The sequence below is a fragment of the Prionailurus viverrinus genome, chromosome A1 (genome assembly GCF_022837055.1).
Source record: "Prionailurus viverrinus isolate Anna chromosome A1, UM_Priviv_1.0, whole genome shotgun sequence".
Classification (NCBI taxonomy): Eukaryota; Metazoa; Chordata; class Mammalia; order Carnivora; family Felidae; genus Prionailurus; species Prionailurus viverrinus.
The window spans coordinates 91,624,213-91,644,842 of NC_062561.1; the positions used below are offsets into that span (position 1 = coordinate 91,624,213).

General features: G+C 47.5%; 1 protein-coding gene across 1 annotated transcript in view; it reads left to right on the forward strand.

The window, feature by feature from the left end:
• The window catches only part of ADAMTS2 (ADAM metallopeptidase with thrombospondin type 1 motif 2), a 244,037-nt gene extending 232,915 nt beyond the window's left edge, over positions 1–11,122 (forward strand). The window contains exon 22 of the mRNA XM_047863950.1: positions 7,564–11,122. Coding sequence (XP_047719906.1) covers positions 7,564–8,021 — 458 coding nt within the window. The 3' untranslated portion in view covers positions 8,022–11,122. The remainder of the gene's footprint in view (positions 1–7,563) is intronic.
• Positions 11,123–20,630: the final 9,508 nt, after the last annotated feature.

Consider the following 20,630-nt stretch of genomic DNA (forward strand, 5'->3'; position numbering starts at 1 on the left):
GGACCTGGTTGGTGATAGCGTGTAAAGGGGCAAAGATCTGTCTTGGTGCTGGAGGGGCCAGAGGCCAGAGTGCAAATGTGACCACTTGGTGACCACGTCTCGGGGCCACATCCCTGCAAGCTGGAGCTGCAGGTCAGAAGTCAAGGGGCAAGCCCACCGGTCCCCTTTCAAACACCGCCCACCAGCGAGGCGAGGCCAGAGGGGCTCTGGGGCGTGTTTTGTGCCGCTGAGCTGGGTGGCCCGGCCCTGAGATTCCGGGGGCGCGTCGGAGGCTTCCCGGCCGCCTCTGCTGTTGCTGCTGCTGCTGACCCTGTGCTGAGTGTGTCCTCCTGACTTGTGTGACTGTGGCCTGCTTCCTGTGGCCTTTGCGTCCAACTTACACAGCCCTTGGCCACCCCTCTCCCTGAGCCCCATCCCCTCGCGGGTTCGGGTTAAACAGAGACGGCGGGGAACGTGTCCCTCCAGTGGGACACTGGGACACACCGCCCCTTCCATTCTCTGTCCATTAGCTCCAATGGCCTTTTCTCATCGTGCATACATGACCCCATCCATAGAGGTGAGAGATTGAGAGAGAGGTTGAGAGAGAGAGAGAGAGAGAGAAACTGATGTGGATGCGGCCACCTACCAGTGTGAACAACTACAGAATTACCTCAATTTTTATTGCTTTTTTGCTTAGATAAAACTATGTAGAAAATGCCTTAAAGTTGAAAGGTAACAGATTTGGCTGCTAAGTCCAGCTTCAGAGCGGGGACGGAATCCAGGTATAGGAAGCAGGCAGTGGCAGGCCCAGGGGGAGGCAGTCCCGCTCATCCACTTTTCGCCCAGAGTAAGGTTTCCCAACCCAGAGGGCCTGACTCCCCTCTGGCCCTGGCGTCCTGTGCAGGGGACCCAGGTGTGCTGGCTCCAGCCAACACTGCAGAGAAGAGACCCACTCTGAGGCCATGCGGCCAGTCGGCACTGACTGTTTGCTGAGCCCCCCACCCCTATCCCGGGCGCTCCCCCAGTGCTGCCTTACTCAGAAGGCAGCACGCCCGGCCCCTGGTGTGACCCGTGTAGCGCCCCCGCCCCAGCCCCCCTGCCACCTGCTAATGGCATCCCTGGGACCAGCACCCAGCCTCCTCCCCGGCTCCAACTACTGTTATGTACATACTCGGTGTGTAACGCGTACTAATTCTCACGACTGTTAACTTCCAACTTTGACTAGGCCACGCGAGTGACTCTGACTCTGGGAAGGTGCAATACGGTCCTGGGCATTGTGCTCTCTGTCTATATGCACTTTGGTTTATCAGGGATATTTTATTAGTGTTTTGTATGTATCCAATGACGTAATTAACATAGGCTCCATTGTCGTCGCTTTTCCGGTTTTTTTATGAGACAAAGTTTAGTGTGTGCCAAAGTGACTGTGGAAATGACCTTTTCTCCTCACTAATGATGGAAAGACTTTCCTGTCATGCATCCCACAAATAAACTCAATAAAAGTTCAGTGAAACTGGGTGCTTGGGTTTGGCACGCTGCTGGCTCCTTCTCTTCGCCTCCATAGCTGACGGCGCTGGCAGACCTGCGGGGACCCTTCTGTCGCATTAGTGACCGGGTTTCCGCTTCCAGTGACTCCCGCCGCCCCCCATCCCCCTGCCCAATGTGGATATGTAGGGTCCCTCCCCCACTGAGGTGCATACCCCTGTCCCCAGGCATTTTTCAAAATGTGACAGCGGCCCATGAAGACACTCCACTATGATTTTGACTTTCGACTCATTCGTGTCGAATGAGCCCCTTTGCGGGAACGTCTGGGTTCTCTCCCCACAGATGGAAGTTTTTCACCATTGGGAAAGGGTCCCGGGATGGGTTTCCCCTACCTCTGGGATCAGTGGAGTGGGAATGTGGGGTCAGTAGCCCAGATAGTGCTGGCCCAGGTCACCGCCCCCCAAGCCACCATTGGGCCACTGCCACCTGTTCAGGGAGGGAGAGGTGCCCATCTGGCCCAGGTCGGGGGCGTGGGGTGGGAGAAGGGCCAGGCAGCAGCAGCTCCGGGCACCTGGCCTGTGCTCAGCCGTGCCCGCCCGCGTCTCCACAGGCCTCGCGTCAGAAGCTGCAGGGCCTGGTGCATTGGCTCACCTCTGACAAGGGCCAGACAGCAGGTCGGGGTCCAACAGGGACCTCCTATCAGCGGGCTTCTCTCTCTTCCCTCTCCTATGGAGGGGATCCCGTGGCACAGAGGAGGGAGATCCTGAGAAAGGATGACATGGGGCCACCCGGTGTCATGGAAAGTCTTGGAGTCACAGGGCCAGGTCCCGGGGGGCCAGCCTGCCAGTGCAGGTCACGGTAGCGTGGCTGAATTCACTCTTCCCAGAGCTCTGGTCACTGAAAGGAATCCCAGCTCCAGAGACACAAGACCTTGAGAGACACAACTTCGTCTGAGAGAGCCGCGTCCACGCAGTGTCCCTTCCCAGATGGTTCAGGAGGAATCCCCGTGGAAGGGGCTTCCAGGCCAGAGCTGCAGGCAGGCCACCGACAGCCCAGGGGACCACACCAGGGACAGTCGTGGTGCGTGAGGGCCCCGCCGGGGGGCCCACGCTCCTGTACCCTGTGGCACAACCTTTTTGGATGGGGAAATGCTGCATGAGGCTCAATTGAGAAAAAGAGAGAACCAGGTTTTCTCCATCCTAGCCTTTCCCGAAGCGTGGGACACAGGGAGGTTTAATTCAGAGGGTGCGTAAATGTGGCCTGAATCCCCCGCCTCTGAACAGCCCCTTCCTAGTTCCCTTCACCCTTCATGACGCTGGCATCCCCCTCACACTTGCTCGCTCTCTGCAGCCCGGAGCTGTGCAGGCGAGAGGGTCTCCCTTGCCATTTGAGGAATTAAACTTTGGGTGAAAAGTTTGTTTTCCTAATTAGGGTCACCTTTATTGATCACTGCTACTTGCCCGTGAATGGTGGTAGTGTAAGGTTTTCTTCTAAAATAAATGTTAAGTTAAAGAAAAAAAAGACATTAATTTAAAGGAGGAAACACAGGCAGGATTTGGCTCGAGCCAAGATTGGTGGGAATGGCCCACAAATGGCTTCAGTCTATGACAAGGGGTTTACTCTCAATGGTTTGTTGTTGGCTGGAAGGCAATAGGTCTTGCCAATTCATTGCTACCGGAAATGGCTGAAGACCAGGTACTAGGACACCGGAATCTTATTCTTGATGTAGTACAGATGCTTTGCCGGTCAGTGCCTCTGGCCACATCATGGGCCCTTTGGTGGTGTACTTCCCCTCATCTCGGAGGGCTCTCTGCTCAGTGATAAAACTGTTGGCATCCTTTTAAGAATGATTGGCACCTGGGTGGCTCAGTCGGTTGGGTGTCCGACTCTTGATTTCAGCTCAGGTCATGATCCCAGGGTTTGTGAGTTTGAGTCCCACATTGGGCTCTCTGCTGACAGCGTGGAGCCTGCTTAGTATTCTCTCTCTCCTCTCTGCCGCTCCCCCGCTTGCATTGTCTCTCTCAAAAATAAATAAATCTTAAAACAGAATGGTTCAGCAGGGGCAGGGGGCACCTGGGTGGCTCAGTCAGTTAAGCATCCGACTCTTGATTTCAGCTCAGGTCATGATCTCACAGTTCATGGGTTCGAACCCTGTGTCGGGCTGTGCACTGACAGCATGAAGCCCACTTGGGATTCTCTCTCTCCCTCTTTCTCTGACCCTTCCCCCTTGTGTGTGTACTGTCTCTCTCAAAATGAATAAGCTTCAAAAAAAAAATGGGAATGATTATTTTGAAAAAGTTTGTAGGGTAATATTAGCATAGCCAAACTCCTGGCCTGTGGCTTTCTTAACTCTTTATTCATTCATTATCTTCATTTTTAAAAACTTAAAGTAATGCAGCCACCGTGCAGAGGAAAATAGACATAGAAGTTCAACCTGTAGGGCAGGTAAAGGGAGGCGCCCTGGAGACGGGGACCCTTGGCCCCCCAGCTGTCACCTGCCTGTTAGTTCCAAATCGTCTATTCACTCAGGGACATCTGTCCAGTGCTTTCTGTGTGAGGCTCTGACTCGGGCACTGGGAGGCTGCTGAGCTCCCGACCACAGGTCGGCAAACTTTTCTCTGAAGGGCCAGACAGTAATGGTTAAACCTTATGTACAAAACCAGGTGGAGGCACTCACTTGGGCCATGGGAGTAGCTGGCTGACCCCTGCCCTCTACAGAGGGGATGCTGGTTTCCCAGGATCTCAGCCTGGGGGGAGAGAAGTGAGGGGGAGGCTTAAGTCATTTATGTGAAGAAGGCGGCACAGGTGACAGGGGAGGGTGCTGCTGTGGGGCCAGGGTGGCCCCACTCCCGGCAGCATCACCAGGCCTGGCTCCGTCTGTGTTTGTCGAGGCCCCTGCCCCCACCATGTCCAGCCAGGTTGGACAGTCAAAGCCAGGGGTGGGAGGACACCACCCCCTGCCTTGTCAGAAGTCTTGCTGTGTCTCTGGAGGGCTGTGATCAGTGGTTTTTACACCTGGTGGCTGCCAGAAAGGGGAGAAGGGTCAGGGGGTGGGGAAGGGGCCAGGTGGGGCTCCAAGCACCCCCGAGCTTCAAACAGGACCACTCCAATTTCCTCTGTCTCATACACTGGGCATCTGTAAGATTTTATCTGAGCATCCCAGGATCTTCTCATGTGATTTCTGGAATCGGCCCTTAGCACGAGGCCACCTGCCTTTCCCCCTCCACATCTTGAGCCTGCTTCTGGCTCTCTAGGTTGGGAAGGCCAAAGCTCTTCCTGAACAGCTGATCTGTGTTTACCTCTTTCACCTTGTGCATCACGCAGTCTGGCACATTTCCTCCTGATTTGGGCCACTCAGAAGGTTAGAGTCAAAGTTGGGTCCACCTGTGGTGGTATGTGCCTCTCTGTGTTCTTCATGCCTATCATGTTACTATTTTAAAATCCATAATTTCCCTGTTTTGGACTTCCTCAGTTATTCACGTGTGTCTTTTTTCAGATTGATATATTTCTGCATTGTCCGATTCACTGGTCTAGGCTCTGGGGCTAGAGAGGCATCTAAATATAGCTTGGGGCTCTGTCCTGTGGAACTTACTGGATAATGAAAACAGGTGACAGACACCTTATCTGACAACTAAATGTGAACTTGCCAACTGGGATAGAGTGTTGGGAGGGAGAGAACTTCCCAAGGGAGGGCAGGTGATTCTTGCCCGGAGATGTGTTTCAGCTGAGCCTAGAGGAGGAGAGGAGAGCAACTGAAGGAAGACAGAGGGGGTGGCCACAGTATGTGCAAAGGCCCTGTGGCCAGGGGGAGCCCAGTATAACGTAGGGGGTCAAGGCCTGAGTGAAGCTGGAGAGGTGAAGGAGACAGGTCCTCACCCTAAAATCAATGAGGGGCAATGCAGGGACTTCAATCAGGATAGTGACATGGTCACACCTTCAGTTGAAAAACAGCATTCTGACAAGAGCAGGATAGTGAACAAAAAGGAGAAAGAATTGAGATAGGTCAGCAGAAAGGAGGCTCTTACCACAGTGCAGACAAGAGGCAAAGCAGCTTGACCCATGGAGGTGGGAGAGAGGGGAAATGGACACACCTGAGAGTGTCTAGGAGGAAATACCAACAGACTTGGGGGTGAACAGACGGGGTGTGCCTGGGGTTCAGCTTATGCCCTGGAAAGGCCATTCTCTGAGACAGGTGGTGCCAGCCAAGGCCCTGGGGTTGCACTGGGCATGTGGAGTCTCAGGCACATTTGGGACCACAGGGGTTAGGGGGCTGTCCTATAGGCAGTCGTATCCGAGAGTCTGAAGCTCCAGGAATTTGGGGTTGGTGTCCAGTCAGGTGGGTCACCAGCCTGGAAGGGGAAATTATAGGCTGGAACAATGGGCAGGCAGCGGGCACCATCAGAACCTCCTGAATGGGAGAGGACCTGCTTATCTGTTACTGCGAGAAGTTTCTGTGGGCTAGCAGAGTCACAGACGTGGGTGTAGACAGTGCCCCGTGTTGGTGCACAGAGTAACTGCATCAGATGTGGTTTCTACCCATGGCTGCCTCTTCCTTCCTTTTGTCCTTCCCTCTTTCCTCCCCACTTCCTTTCTAGGAGACAAGGTCAAGGAGGGAGAGGGAGAGAAAGAGGAATGCGGCAGAGGTTGTGAGGGAAAGGTTTGAGATGCTCACTGCGGGGGTGGGGGGCGGGGGGCTCAGAGGGTGGCTTAACAGAGAGACACAAGTAGGCAGGTGGGCTCAGTGAGGCCAGGGATCAGGAATTTACACCGATCTGCTATTCCCTGTTATGTTGTCATAATGACTTATTCTTTCATGTTGAATGAATTCCTGCAAATCCTCTCAAATTCTGTGGAGTGAGGTGGTGAGGGAGAGGGAGGAGGGGAAGGAATTTGGGAAGAAGACAGGGGGAGAGAGTAAGAGCAAGAACAAGGGTAGGAGGGGTTGTGTGGGTAGAACAACAGCTGACCTTGAACCACACGGGTTTGAAATTCACCAGTCCACTTACACATGGGATTTTTTTGATAAATACAGCACAGCACCCTAAATGTGTGTTTCTCTGCCTTACGATTTCCTTAATAACATTTTCTCTTCTCTGGCTTACTTTATTATGAGGATACAGTATACACTACATATATCATACAAAATCTGTGTCCACCCTGCTGTTTGTGTGGTCGGGAAGGCTCCTGGGCAAAGTAGATGGCTAGTAGTTAAGTTTGGGGCCAGTCAGATGTTGTATGTGGATTTCCAACTGTGTGGGTGGGGGTGGGGTGGCACCCCTAACCCCCCGTAGTTCAAGGGTCAACTGTGACACAGCTGCAGACAGTTGGAGCCCAGCCAGGAAGAAAACAGCTGTGCAGGGAGAGACACTGCCCTCTATAGAGGCTAGACCGCGGTGGCCGGCTTCTTGGGCGGGAAGGAAAGGAAAGGAAAGGACACACCGGGCGGGAGGACGAGCCTTTGTGAAGGGACCTGGTTTTGGAGCAGTCTGTTGGGGGATGGCCAGGAGCCCAGGGTGGCGGGGCTGTGCGGTGGAGGCAGCAGTGAAGGGACATGAGGCTGGTGGGTAAGTTGAGGCAAGGGGAAGAAAGCCCAGACAGGTTTGGGTGAGGATGGGAACATATTGTGCAGGAAATGTGGTGAGGCTGCCGCCAAGTCTCTTGGATTTGTTCTATCGGGTTTTAGAAATCGGTCCCCTCAGGTTCAATTTTGCCATAGTCAATGGCCTAGAGATGACTGCAGGGCCGAACTCCGCCACAGGATCTCATTGGGGTTACCAGTGGGATGTCAGAGATTAATCTGATGCAGTCCCATTCTTTCACAGGAATCACTCCCCAGGCCTCATTTCTGTCTGGGACTCTGAGAGATACAGAAAACCCCAGGGGCCTGCCTGGAGGCAGGGAGCACCGCTCACAGCTTGTGTGGCCGCACTCTGCTGCAGCGCTGCTGACATCAGGACCACACGCACTTTCCGCGTGAGCTCGCTTGCCTCTGTGCTGTCTCTGGGCTCTTTCAAACGCCTCCTCCTGCTTCCCCTGGGGGGAACGAGGCCCCCCCACCTTATCCTGTCCTTTGGTTATGTGCTTCCCGCTTTTCTCTTTCAGAGGCCCGCTGCCAAGGCGACAAGTCAATGTTCTGTAGGATGGAAGTCTTGTCGCGCTATTGCTCCATCCCAGGCTACAACAGGCTGTGCTGCAGATCCTGTAACCTGCACGACAACCTCACTGATGTGGATGACAGGGCAGAGCTGCCACCTGGGAAGAACAACGACATTGAAGACCTCGTGCCCACCCTCCCGGTGCCCACCCTCATCATGGAGGTGCGGCCTCCGCCGGGCACACCCTTGCAGGTGCCCCTCAACGCCTCCAGCGCCAACGGCACCGAGGATCACCCAGACACCAACGCAGTCGACGTGCCCTACAAAATCAACGGCCTGGATGAGGAAGGCCAGCCGCCCAACCTGATCCCTCGACGACCGAGCCCGTATGAAAAGACCAGAAACCAGAGAATCCAAGAGCTCATCGATGAGATGAGGAAGAAAGAGATGCTCGGGAAGTTCTAATAAAATGGAAAGATAGCATCAATAGCATTTTTTTTCTTGCTTATAGATTATATTCCATGGGATGGCAGATCGTGGAGAGGAAGTGAAAATGTCTGGTTCCAACAGGTTTTAAGAAAACAAAGAGGAGAATGACATAAACATCTATACATGTGGTTGTGAGCGCGGGGCAGCTAGGTTCACGCATGTGTTTGTGTCCCAGCTCTGGAATGTTCTAAGTCCTGTCCTGGGGTTGGGTGTGGAGTGGGGAGAGGAAACATGTGCCCCAAGTTTCTGAGCAGTGATTGGGAATCTTCCTGTCCTTGGTGGTGACAGCCCTTCTGGAGAACATTCTGGAGAAATGTTCTGCAGGAACATTTCCTACCAATCCCCAGACCAAGGCACAAGCCCCATGGGGAACTCTTATTAGGAGAAACAGTGATTTGTTTACTAATTGACCAGTCACTGAGATGAGCACAATGAAGTGGAGGCCGTGAACTTGAAAGTCCATGACGTCAAGGGCCGGGCAGGTGTTGAGGATGAGTGTGGCAGCCCATGGGGGACTGTGACCAACCTGAGAGCCGCACCCCACTAGTGCTGCTTTTAGGTTCCAGCCACTGCTGCCTCTGTGACCGCAGGCTCCTGGGGCCAGATAGGGTGCTTTCAGTAGAAGTCTAGATTTGCATGCGAAATCCTCAATCCTAAAAGTTCAACCCAAAATATTTCCAGGGGGCGGGGGGGTTCTGGAAGGTCTTTTAGGGTCTAGAGCCACCAGGCTGCAGCCTCTGGTCTCCAGGCTCGGCCAGACGCAGTCTCTCGAAGTAACGACTTAAGGAAGGAAAGCCATCTGGCCCGACTGGCGCTCAGGCACTGTGTCTGACTCAGCCCACCCTGAGCTGCGAAGCTGTCTGCTTCTTCCCCAGAAGGTACGGAGAATCCTGTAACTAACTGGACTTGATCTGAACAGTGGGCTGCCTTTCCTACAGGAGGAGAAGACCGCAGGGTGCACTCTCCGGCTCTCCCAGGCCTCTTTCCTATCGGCTCACCTGGCCTGTGTGCTGCCTCTTGGCCAGCCTGGCCTTGGCCCCGGGGCTCCCCAGGGGAGGCTCTCCCTCCCCAAGTGCATTGGAAGAATGAGGGGGGCATGCACTCTGCTGGATAGTCCAGCGACTTTCCCAGAGGGGAGAGAAGGGGAGTGACCGTGCTCTGGGTTCTGAGATGGTGCTCTGCCTGCTCAGGTTTGCTCCTAAAGACGAAGGCCAGCTTCTATTGCCTGCAGGGATGGGGCGGGGGTGGGGGTGGCCTTGCTCTGTCTCGCCCTGCTCCATTCCTTGGCAGTTCCAGCAGTGAACTGTAAGATTTGGCCTCCCATGAGAAGCACGGGGTGGGGGGTGGGGAGAGCCTGCTTTATCTTGTGCTGCTCCTAAGCTTTGACAACTTCTCTTTTCGGCATAACGGTGCTTTGTGAGCAAGATGTGAATGGAGAAAAGCAGGAAGGGAGGGGGAAGGTGGACGGGAGGATGGCGACTAATTTTTACCTCTTCCTGCATTGATAGTTTGTGAACATGTGGCTTGCTTAAACTTCCCCAAATTATGAGACCCAGGGGGCACTTCAGCTGCTTAGCTGGGCCAAGCCTGACACATGATTCTGAAGCTTTTTGTGTCTAGGAAGGTTCTAGAGCCTTTGTATTCTCACCAGTCATAGATTTTAGAGAGCTCTTTTCTGTTTCGTTCCCCATTTTATGGATGAGAACACTGAGGTTCAGGAGAATACCATGATGGCTACTTATACTGAATCTGAGGTGCTAGGTATGTTTGATTCTGTGCATGCGTGCGGGTGTCTGTCTGTGTGTGATCTAGGACCAAAGTGAGGGTGTAGGAACCAGTGAGAACGATATCTGGGATGATGCCTACCTTCCGACTGGGAGGTAACTAGCCTCCCCAACCCCCGCCTGTGCCAGCCGCCTCCCTCCTCTCTGCCATCTTGTCCCACACATACTCCTGCATGTGCTGGTGTCTCAGAGGAGCTTGCTGGCTTCTAAGAAGCAAACTGGAGAAAACATTCTTAGAGATCTCTCACGGTATCACCTCTTTGACATATGTGGTGTAACGTACTTTTGCAATCCTGTCTCTCTATAATCAGGAAAGGGGTGTCTCAGTTTTCTCTCACTGGTTGACCCCTGGCAGCTGGTGCTATTACTCACAGGCTGAAGGACTGGGTAGCTCTTGCTTGGGTCTGTCCTGGGATGCAGAGGAAATTCAGGGTGACTGACCCTCACCAGAGAGTATCACTCAGTTTACCCAGCCTGGGGGCCTCAGGATGGGAACAGTCCATTCCCAGATCCCACCAAAGCAGGGCTGCATGTCTCGGGGACTGGAAGCCTTTGGGGAGAGGCCCCAGGTGGGACACCCCCAGGGTACCTGTCTTCTTCTGGAAGGAGGGACATGCCCCCTGGGAACTGTAGGCCGGCATGGCCACCACCCCATGTGTCATACTCAGTACCTGGGGCCATATGCCCACAGGGCTCTCTAGAACTAGACAGTCCTCAGGGGTCTCTCTGTCTAAGGAACACAGGGTTTACCAGACTTCGAGAAACTCATCTCCACTGAGCTTGGGACCAGTCGGAGAGCCAGCTTAACCACAGTCCCATGACCTTTCAGAGCCAGCATCCATGTCGGGGGGCTCCCGCAGCCTGCAGGCCAAGAAGATTTCTTAGCTGGCGTTCTGGAACAGCACACTGAGAACTCAGAGGTCCCCTCTGACTGCGACTCCAGAAAACTATGTTTGTGGGGAGACAACCTGCTGGGGTTTGGGGACTTGGCTCTCTGATCTACTCCTTTTGGAAAACCCATGGAATTTCCTGTGTAAGCCTTTTGTTTGTATTTTAAGGTTGTTTGTTTGGAGTCTATACATGGTGCTCAGCAGCAGTCTCTATCAGGTGAAGCATGATGACTATGTAGCCAGGCAGCCGCCGCACGAAAAATCATCATGGTGCTGAACTCAAATCACAGCATTTTATCTTATCCATCACAGCAATCAACGTATTTGTTTTCTGTATAGAAAAATTTGGCTTCTTGATTTTATAACTTATTAAAGTCGAAATGTCTGTGTATTTTGCACACCATGCCTGCGTTTGTTTGTTACCTTGACTACACTATCCATGTCTTCAGCCTACACTTGGGTGGGGGGAGGGATGTGCTGCCCTCACAAGGGGGGGATGGGGCCACCAGGAGGCCCCGAACCTACTGTCTAGGCCAACTGCTCAAGTCGGGACCCTGTGCCTGGCAAGGGGCCCCCAGAAGGACAGGTCTCTGCTCCCAGATCCCCAGGGAGTTGGCTGTCCAGGAGACACCACTTAGTGGGTTGCTTCCAAGCAAACCTTTAGTTCCAGGAGAAGATGAAAAATCTCCTGACTCCTCCTCCTCCCTGATTCCGACCCCTTCTCTCCTATAATTAGGGTTTCCAGAAACAACACTAGATGCTGAGTTACATTCAAATTTCAGAGAAACAAATCACATTTTAGTATAAAATTGGGACACACTTGAAAAATTATTTGTGGTTTCTCTGAAGTTCAAATTTATCTGGGAGTCCTATGTGTTCGTTTGCTAAATGTGGTAATCGCCCCCCCCCCCCAATCAATATTCCACTTTTAAAGACAAGCCCATTCTGGCTGACCCTTGGATAGTATCAGGTGTCGGGAGGAGGGAGTTGAAGGAAGGAAGAAATTTCTTTTAACGCCCCCAGCCACAGAGGAGGCAGACAGGTCGTGTGGGCAGTGCTGGGGAGAGGGGCCAATCTTACCAGTTTGCACTGAGGTTGGGGGTGGCTTTGGAGTACACAGGATTTCTCATCTTGTTCTTCATTGTAACCTGTTTTGACTCCATTATTACAGTGCAGTTAGTCCTTTACAATGGGGGGAGAGGGACATGGGATAGGTGTGAGTGTGTGTATTAAGAGAGAGGGCAAAGCAGAGTTGGGGGAGCAGAACTGGCTGAAACTAGGTATTTGCAAAGGTGTTTCCGTAACTGGGTGACCAGGCGAAGTCATTTCAGACAGGCCTAGGTTATAGAGGGAATGGTAGGCAAGGATGCTCTGTGCTTTCTGAAGAATGTTGATAAATGGTTAGGAGGAGCAAGGTGACATTACAGGTATTGGCCACCACTGTCTCCTCTACACACCATGTAAGTCCCTGACCCCCAGGCACAGAGCAGGCACGCATGGTCATACTCATGGCTGATGCCCTACTGAGCGCATCCTTAGCCCAGGGGAACATAGTTGTCCCCCATTTAGAGGCCATGTGGCCAGTCTCTCTGAACTTCATGACCCCACACTGTTTCTTCACTGCGCTGAGTTTAGATGCTCCTATGCCATACTCCCACAGCTTTATACCCAAACATTCATATGCCCACCCCCAATCATGCATATGTGTTGGAGGGGCCTTTCTTGCACCCTCCACGCTGCTACATAGAAGCTTTTACATCCACTCGTGGCAGGTGGAGACTGGACAGACAGATGCCAGGAAGTGTTTGCCTTTCAGAATGAGACTTCCACATTGTTCTCTTTGAGGGCTCCCCCAGGGACTAACCTCAAATACACGTAAAAGACACACGAATACACCACCTCAGTGAACCAAAACGACTAGTACCTTGGTTCAACTAAGGTTCTTCTAGTTTAGATCTTCTAGACTAAGGTTCTTCTAGTTTAGATCTAGTTTAGATCTTCTAGCTTAGATCACTGACTTTCAGCCTTTCTTTTTTTAAATTCTACATATTTATGGCTGTAAATTTCCCTGTAAGCACAGCATTAGCTATACCCCCACAAGTTTTAATATTTCATACATTTATTATCATTCTATCCCAAATATTTTCTAACTTCCATTGTGACTCCTTCTTTGACGTAAGAGTTATTTTAAATCCTGCTGCTTAATTTCCAAACATTAGGGGCTATCTAGTTATGGACTGTTATAGATTTTTAGCTCTTTTATGGTAGTCAGAAAATATTTTCTGAAAGATTTCAGCCCTTTGAAATTTGTTGAAGCTCATTTTATGACTCATGATGTGGTTTTTCTAAGCATTATACATGTACTTGAAAAGAATTTGTAACTGGAGGTTGTTGGATATAGTATCCCATCTATGTCCATTAGGTCAAATTTGTTAATTTTTTGTTCAAATATTTTCTCTCCATTGTGTTGTCTTCTTGTTCTATTGTTGTGATAGAAAGTTGTTTTAATACCTCCCACCAGTTGTGGCTTTTTCTATTTCTCCTTGCAGCTTAATCAATTTTTATCCTTCTTTAAAAAAATAAGCCAGGGGTGGTTGGGTGGCTCAGTCGGTTAAGCGTCCGACTTCAGCTCAGGTCATGATCTCTCAGCTCATGAGTTCGAGCCCCACTTTGGGCTCTGTGCTGACAGCTTGGAGCCTGGACCCTGCTTCAGATTCTGTGTTTCCCTCTTTCTACCCTTCCACAGCTCATGCTCTGTCTCTCTCCCTATCAAAAATAAACATTAAAAATTAAATAAATAAACCAGGAGCACCTGGGTGGTTCAGTCAGTTAAGTGTCTGACTTCAGCTCAGGTCATGATCTCATGGTTTGTGGGTTCGAGCCCCGTGTCAGGCTCTGTGTTGACATCTGGGAGCCTAGAGCCTGCTTCAGATTCTGTGTCTCCCTCTCGCTCTCTACCCTTCCCCACTCATGCTCACTCTCTCAAAAATTAACATTAAAAAAAATTTTTTTTTAAATAAGCCATTTTACCATTTTGAGGCCACATCAATGGAAGCATACAAATTTCTAATTGAATTTCTTCTTGGTAACATTTTACTTTCTCTTTAGGAATTGACAGATGTTATTTCTAGCATTAATTGCTGTCTTGATACTTCCCTCCCAATGATAATGTAGCTCTGTCAACTTTCTTTGTGTTAGTGGTTACACAAAATAACTTCTTTCATTCTTCTGCTTCCTGCAATGCATCCCCATGCACCCAGTCAGTGACAACTTGCCCAAGGCCCCAGTGACTGCAGAGACTGAGGGCTGCATCTGGGGAGTCGTCTGTCACAGAGCAAGGATTCAAATCAGCAGCTAGAAGCAGGCCCAGGAGCAAACACTGACAAACCCAGTCACCAGTCCAGAGGAAAGATGCAGCCTTGGAACCGGAATGGTGGCTGTGGGTTACAGGTGGGTCAGTCGCACAGAAATTATGAGACATGCACAGGTCTGACCACTGAGTTTAGGAGGAACAGAGCTCCACCTCTGTGGGCATCACACAGGCCCCACAGGCCCCAGAGAACCACTGCCTCGCTCCTGAGAGCTCAAGGTCATCCAGTAACCCGGAAGCAGTCCTCTCCCTCCTGTTTCTCAACAGGAAAGCTTAGGTTATTGACCTGAGATCCTCCTTGTTTTCTAGAATACAGGCCTTTACGTTTTCCCTCATGTGCTGTTTGTTTTAGCTGCATTCCATAAATTAGCTGATACGTTGTATTTTCATTTGCATTCGGTTCACCTGAATATTTTCTCATTTCATCTATAATTTCTTCTTTGGCTCATGGGTTAATTTAAAAGTGTTTTTTTTTTTTAATTTTCCATATATTTGGGTAGCTCCCAATTTTTTCTTCTGTTGTTGATTTTTCTAATTTAATTTTATTGTGGTCAAAAAAAGCCCCCCATACTTTACATTATTTCAATTCTTTTAAATGTTTTGAGACATTTTTTGTGGCCTTGTACATGGTCTACTCATGGTCCACACGTGTTAGATAATGGTGTATATTCTGCTGTTGCTGAGTGGGGTGTTGTGCAGATACCCATTAGGTGGACGTCGTGGGTAGTGTTGTGTAAGTCTTCTAGAGGCTATGGTTCACCTCTCTGAACTCTAATCCTCCTCTCACTGGAGCCTGTGGCTTTCTAAATATCCTCTTAGGTGTTCGATGCATTCAAGAGTTTTGTTTCCTTTGCTCAGTCTGTTTAGTTACTTTCAGCAGGATGTTTGGCTTGAGTTATTGAATGTGACAATTCTGGGATCCCATTTATCAACATTTAATTCAGAGTTGTCTATTGCTATCTGTTGGAATTTGACTAGGTATCATTTCTAATAACATGTGGAAAATGTTTCACAAAGGTTTGAGTGGTAGGAGGGAATTCAAAGCCTTTAAATACCTGGCAAAGTGCTCAAATGTAACAGCTCCTTCCCTGTTTGAAACTACAATTTAAATTGTTTATATATATATAAATATGTGTATATTTATATACATATATACATATATACATATACAATATACATATATATAGATACAAAGTTGGCATATTTACAACCTTTATAATATACAGGGCTATATTTCTATGTAGATGGTTAGCTCTCGACTTTTAGGCAAAAACCACTACTGGGTAGAGAAGGATCATGATATAAAGATATGAAAGTTCAATTCATCAGGTTAACATATCAGAAGTTGTCAAAACTTCAAGGAGAAATTGACAAAGCCTCCACCCTGGAGAGGTGTGTATGTATGTGTATCTGAATACAGTTGGTCACTTTTGCTTTGCTGAAGACACTTGAAAAATAAAAAGTGAAGCCACATACCTGGGGAAGATATTTGCAAATCACTTATTTGGTAAGATGGTTATAGCCTGTACACAAACTCTTGAGTCTCAGCTTTAAACAAAGAAACCCCCCAAATGGGCAGAGATTTGCACTAAACCAAATCTTCACTAAAGAAGATGAATGGGGGCGCCTGGGTGGCTCAGTTGGTTAAGCGTCCGACTTCAGTTCAGGTCATGATCTCATAGTCCGTGAGTTCGAGCCCCGCGTTGGGCTCTGTGCTGACAGCTCAGAGCCTGGAGTCTGCTTCCGATTCTGTGTCTCCCTCTCTCTCTGCCCCTCCCCCGTTCATGCTCTGTCTCTCTCTGTCTCAAAAATAAATAAACGTTAAAAAAAAAACATGCACACTGAGACGACATTGCCAACCTGTTAGTGTGGCTAAAATGAAAACAGATTAGCAAAACCAACCAACTAGCCCCAGCAGTGCCTGCGGGTGAGGGTGTGGCAGAAGGGAGCCTGCGAACACAGCAGCTGGTGATGCCACATGGAACCATCAGGTGGCCACACAGTTTGGCAGCCTCCTCTGAAATTAAGCATTCACTTCCCACATGACCTAGCCATTCTGTTCCTGTGGATTTAACCTATAAAATAATATATACACGTATACACACATAAATGGAACAGAAAATCTAAGACAAAAGATGTAATAGATGCACAATGGGGATAAAAGAAAGAAAAGAAAAGAAGGGAGGGAAAGAGAGAAGGAAAGAAAGAAAAGAAAGAAAAGAGAAAGGAGGAAGAGAAGGGAAGGGAAGGGGGAAGGAAGGAAGGAAGGAAGGAAGGAAGGAAGGAAGATAGACTTGAAGCAAGAATGGCTGAGAACTTTCCAAAATCAAGTGACAGACACTAAATCACAGATCAAGGAGGTTCAGAGAATACTAGGATCAATACCCCAAAATCTAACACCTGGGCATATCGTGTTTGAACTGCAGAAACCCAACAGAAAAGAGAAAAATCTTGAAACCTGCCAGAGCGAGAAACTCCTTACTTACAAGAAGAAAACCAAAATTTACATCAGACATCTCACAACAAACCATGAAAATAAGAAGAGTGGAGTGAAATAAAGTGTTGAGTGATTAAAAACCCCACCAACCTAGAATTCTCTATTCAGTAAAATTATCTTTTAAAAATGAAGGATGAATACAGACTTTTGCAAACAAAAATTGGAGGACCCTGTCACCAGAAGACCTGCCTTGCACAAAATGTTAAAAAGAAGTTCTTCAGAGAGAAGGAAAATTATAAAGTTCAGAAATTCAGATTGTTATAACAAAAAGGAGAACGGCAGAGAATGAATAAAATCTTGTGTTCTTCTTATTCTTTTTTTTAAAGTGCTTATTTATTTTGAGAGAGAGAGAGAGAGAGAGAGAGAGAGAGAGAGAATGGGAGAGGGAATCCCAAGCAGGCTCCGCGCTGTCAGTGCAGAGCCCGACACAGGACTCCATCTTATGACCATGAGATCACAACCTGAGCCAAAATCAAGAGTCAGACACTTAACTGACTGAGCCACCCAGGCGCCTGTGTTCCTCTTATTCTTACTTGATCTGATAGATTACAGTGTGTCCAAAGTAGTAAGAGCAGCAGTGTGTTGAGACATTATAGCAAATGGACAAGTGAATTAAGGGGCAGCAAAGTCATAAGGGATGGGAAAGCAGGACTGAGAACAGTGTTTTAAGGTTCCCGCACTGCATGTGAAGCAGTGGAGCGTTGTTTGAAAGTGGACATACGTTAGTTGTAAACGTATATTGCAAACTCTAGGGCAGCCGCTAAAATGCTTTTGAAAAGAAGTATAAGTGATATGCTAAGAGAGGAGAGAAAGTGGAAATCTCATAAAATGTTCAGTTAAAATCAGAGAAGGCAGAAAACGAAAGGGAAGATGAAATAAGAAATAAAGAGTACATGCTATGAATAGCAAATAGTCACAAGCATGGCCGATATTAACCCAGTTACACCCATAATCACCTTCCACGGGAATAGCCTAAATACACCAATTTAAAAAAAAAAAGACTGTCAGAGTGAATAAAAAACAAGATCCAACTATACATTGTCTATGAGAAACCCACTTTAATTATAAACATAGAGATAAATTAAAAATAAAAGGATGGACAAAGATATACCATGCTGACATTAATCAAAAGAAAGCTGGAGTAGCCATATTAATTTCAGACAAAGCAGACTTCAGAACAAAGAAAATCATTAGGAATACACAGGGGCATTCCATAATGATTCCCAAGAAAACATCACAATCCTTAGTGTAGATGTGCCTAACATAGTATTAAAATACGTGAGGCCAAAACTGATAGAATGAAAAGAGAAATGGACAAATCCAGATATAGCTGGAGACTTCAACAGCTCTCCATCAGTAACTCATAGATTCAGGAAGAAATTCAGTGAGGATATAGTTGAACTCAACAGCAACATCAACCAACTGAATCTAGTTGACATAAAATACTTCATGCAAAAACAGCAGGGGTGCCTGGGTGGCTTAATTGGTTGAGTGTGCAACTCTTGATTTCTGCTCAGGTCATGATCCCGGGGTCGTGGGATCAAGCCCTGCTCAGTGTGGAGCCTTCTTAAGATTCTGTCTCCCTCCCTCTGCCACTCTCCCCCACTCACACACTCTCTAAAAACACCAGAAAAACAAAAAAACAATACACACTCTTCTCCAGCCCACACAAAATTCACCAAGACAGACCACACATCCTGAGCTGCAAAACATACCTTAACAGGAGTGCCTGGGTGGCTCAGTCGGTTAAGTGTAAAACTTCGGCTAAGGTAATGGTCTCATGGTTTGTGGGTTCAAGTCCCACTTCAGGCTCTGTGCTGACAGCTCAGAGCCTGGAGCCTGCTTCGGATTCTATCTCCCTCTCTTTCTGCCCCTCCCACACTCACGCTCTGTCTCTCTCCCTCTCAAAAATAAAAATAAACATTAAAAAATATTTAAAATTTTACCTAAGGAAACTAGAGAAAGAAGAACTAATATATGCTTATATTGCAGAAGAAATCAAAAGAAAAAATAAATAATAAAAACTGGAACAGAAGCCAGTAACATTGAAAGCAGAAAATCAACTAAAATTAACAAAGTCAAAAAATCAATAAAATTGATAACCCTGCAGCCAAGCTAAGCCAGAAAAAAAATGAAGATCAATATTCCTGCTCTCAGGGAAATAATGGAGGGAAAATTTGAAGATACAAATGAGTATTTCATCACACCATAATTTCTTCACAAAAACTAAACTATGAAAATGAGGCTATATCCAAAGTAAGTTTTTGAGTGGATCATTTGTTAGCTAAGCAAGGAGAGCTGTTTACTGATGGTAAGTTAATTAAATGTTTGATTGCAGCAGCCAAAGAAATATCCAGAAAATTTCAATGGGGAAAAACTGAGAGCTTTACCCCCAAGGTCAGGAACATGACATGGATGTCCACTCTCGCCACAGTTATTCAACATAGTGTCAGAAATCCTAGCCTCAGCAATCAGACAACACAAAGAAATAAAAGGCATCCAAATCAGCAAGGAGGCAGTCAAACTCACTATCACTCTTTACAGATGACATGATACTCTTTGTGGAAAACCCAAAAGACTCCACCAAAAAACTGCTAAAACTGATCCATGAATTCAGCAAAGTCACAGGATATAAACTCGATGCACAGAAATCAGTTGCATTTCTATACACCAATAATGAAGCATCAGAAAGAGAAATCAAGGAATCAATCCCATTTACAATTGCACCAAAAACCATAAAATACCTACGAATAAACCTAACCAAAGAGGTGAAAAATCTATACGCTGAAAACTAGAAAGCTTATGAAAAAAAAAAAAACATAAGAAGACGCAAAAAAAAATGGAAAAACATTCCATGCTCATGGACTGGAAAAACAAATATTGTTAAAATGTCGATGCTACCCAAAGCAATCTATATATTCAGTGCAATCCCTATCAAAATGAAAGACACCAGAAATATCCAGAGAAGATAAACTTGATTAAGCCTTTCAGCAGAATAGTTGTTCAAAGGGTTGAGGACATTATGAGCAATATCAATAGTCAATTAAAGAATAAGGCAGAGGATTTTAAGTGATTTCTTTGGCTTTTGGTGAGTCAGCAGATGTTAATGATGCTGCTTGGTTGGTGTTTATTTGATGAGTCAACACAGAGTTTAAATTAGCTTCTATAAATAATCTGTATGGAACAACTGCAAGCTAGGATATTTTTAAAGACGTTGAACAAAAACACCACTCATTCAGTGTAACCCAAAGTAGAGTCCCTAAGAAGTGTTCCAGTGACAGTGGTCAAAACATGTAAAGCACAGAGGCTTAGTTGAACAAATTTGCAAAGCTTGTGGAAACGGATGGTCCTAAACCAGTACTTACTCACTAGCAAGTAATATGCAGAAAATGCTGGCGTCTGTCATGTCGTATCGAACAAGTAGTGTCAGTAGTGAACTGCATTAGCCCTTGTCGACTTAACTATTGTCAGTCCCGTGAATTTCCTTTTTTAGAAATTTATTGAGTCTGAATATCCTGACTTGCTCTGCTAGACAGCAGTTCAATGACTTAGCAGTAGTAAAGTTTTATTGCCTTTTTTTTTTTAAATCAAGGCTGTGAATGGAATTTTTCTGAATGAGAACTGTCTTTAACCACCGTTATTAAGCATGGAAATTAGCTTTTGCAATGCAAACTTAATAAATATTTCTTAATAAATTCAGCTGAAAACTCAAGGCAAATCAGACCTTCTATGAAAAATGTATTCTGCTGTGAAGTCATTTCAATAACAACTAATATTTGAATCACAAGTAATGTCAAGACACTTTATACACTTCCTCATTTGCTGCCAAAATTTAAAACAAAAAGTGCTGTCTCCATTCCCATAACCATTTTCTGCAAGTACAGATTCCGTGTATACAAACTTAAGTTCCAGCAGCATTTTTTGGATCTCAATGCAAGTGCAAAGGGAATTTCCATGTTCCTAAACCCATTTAACAGCACAATGGAAAAGCATCCACCTAACCTCCCATTGGAAATGATTAATCTCAAATATCAAAAGAAAATA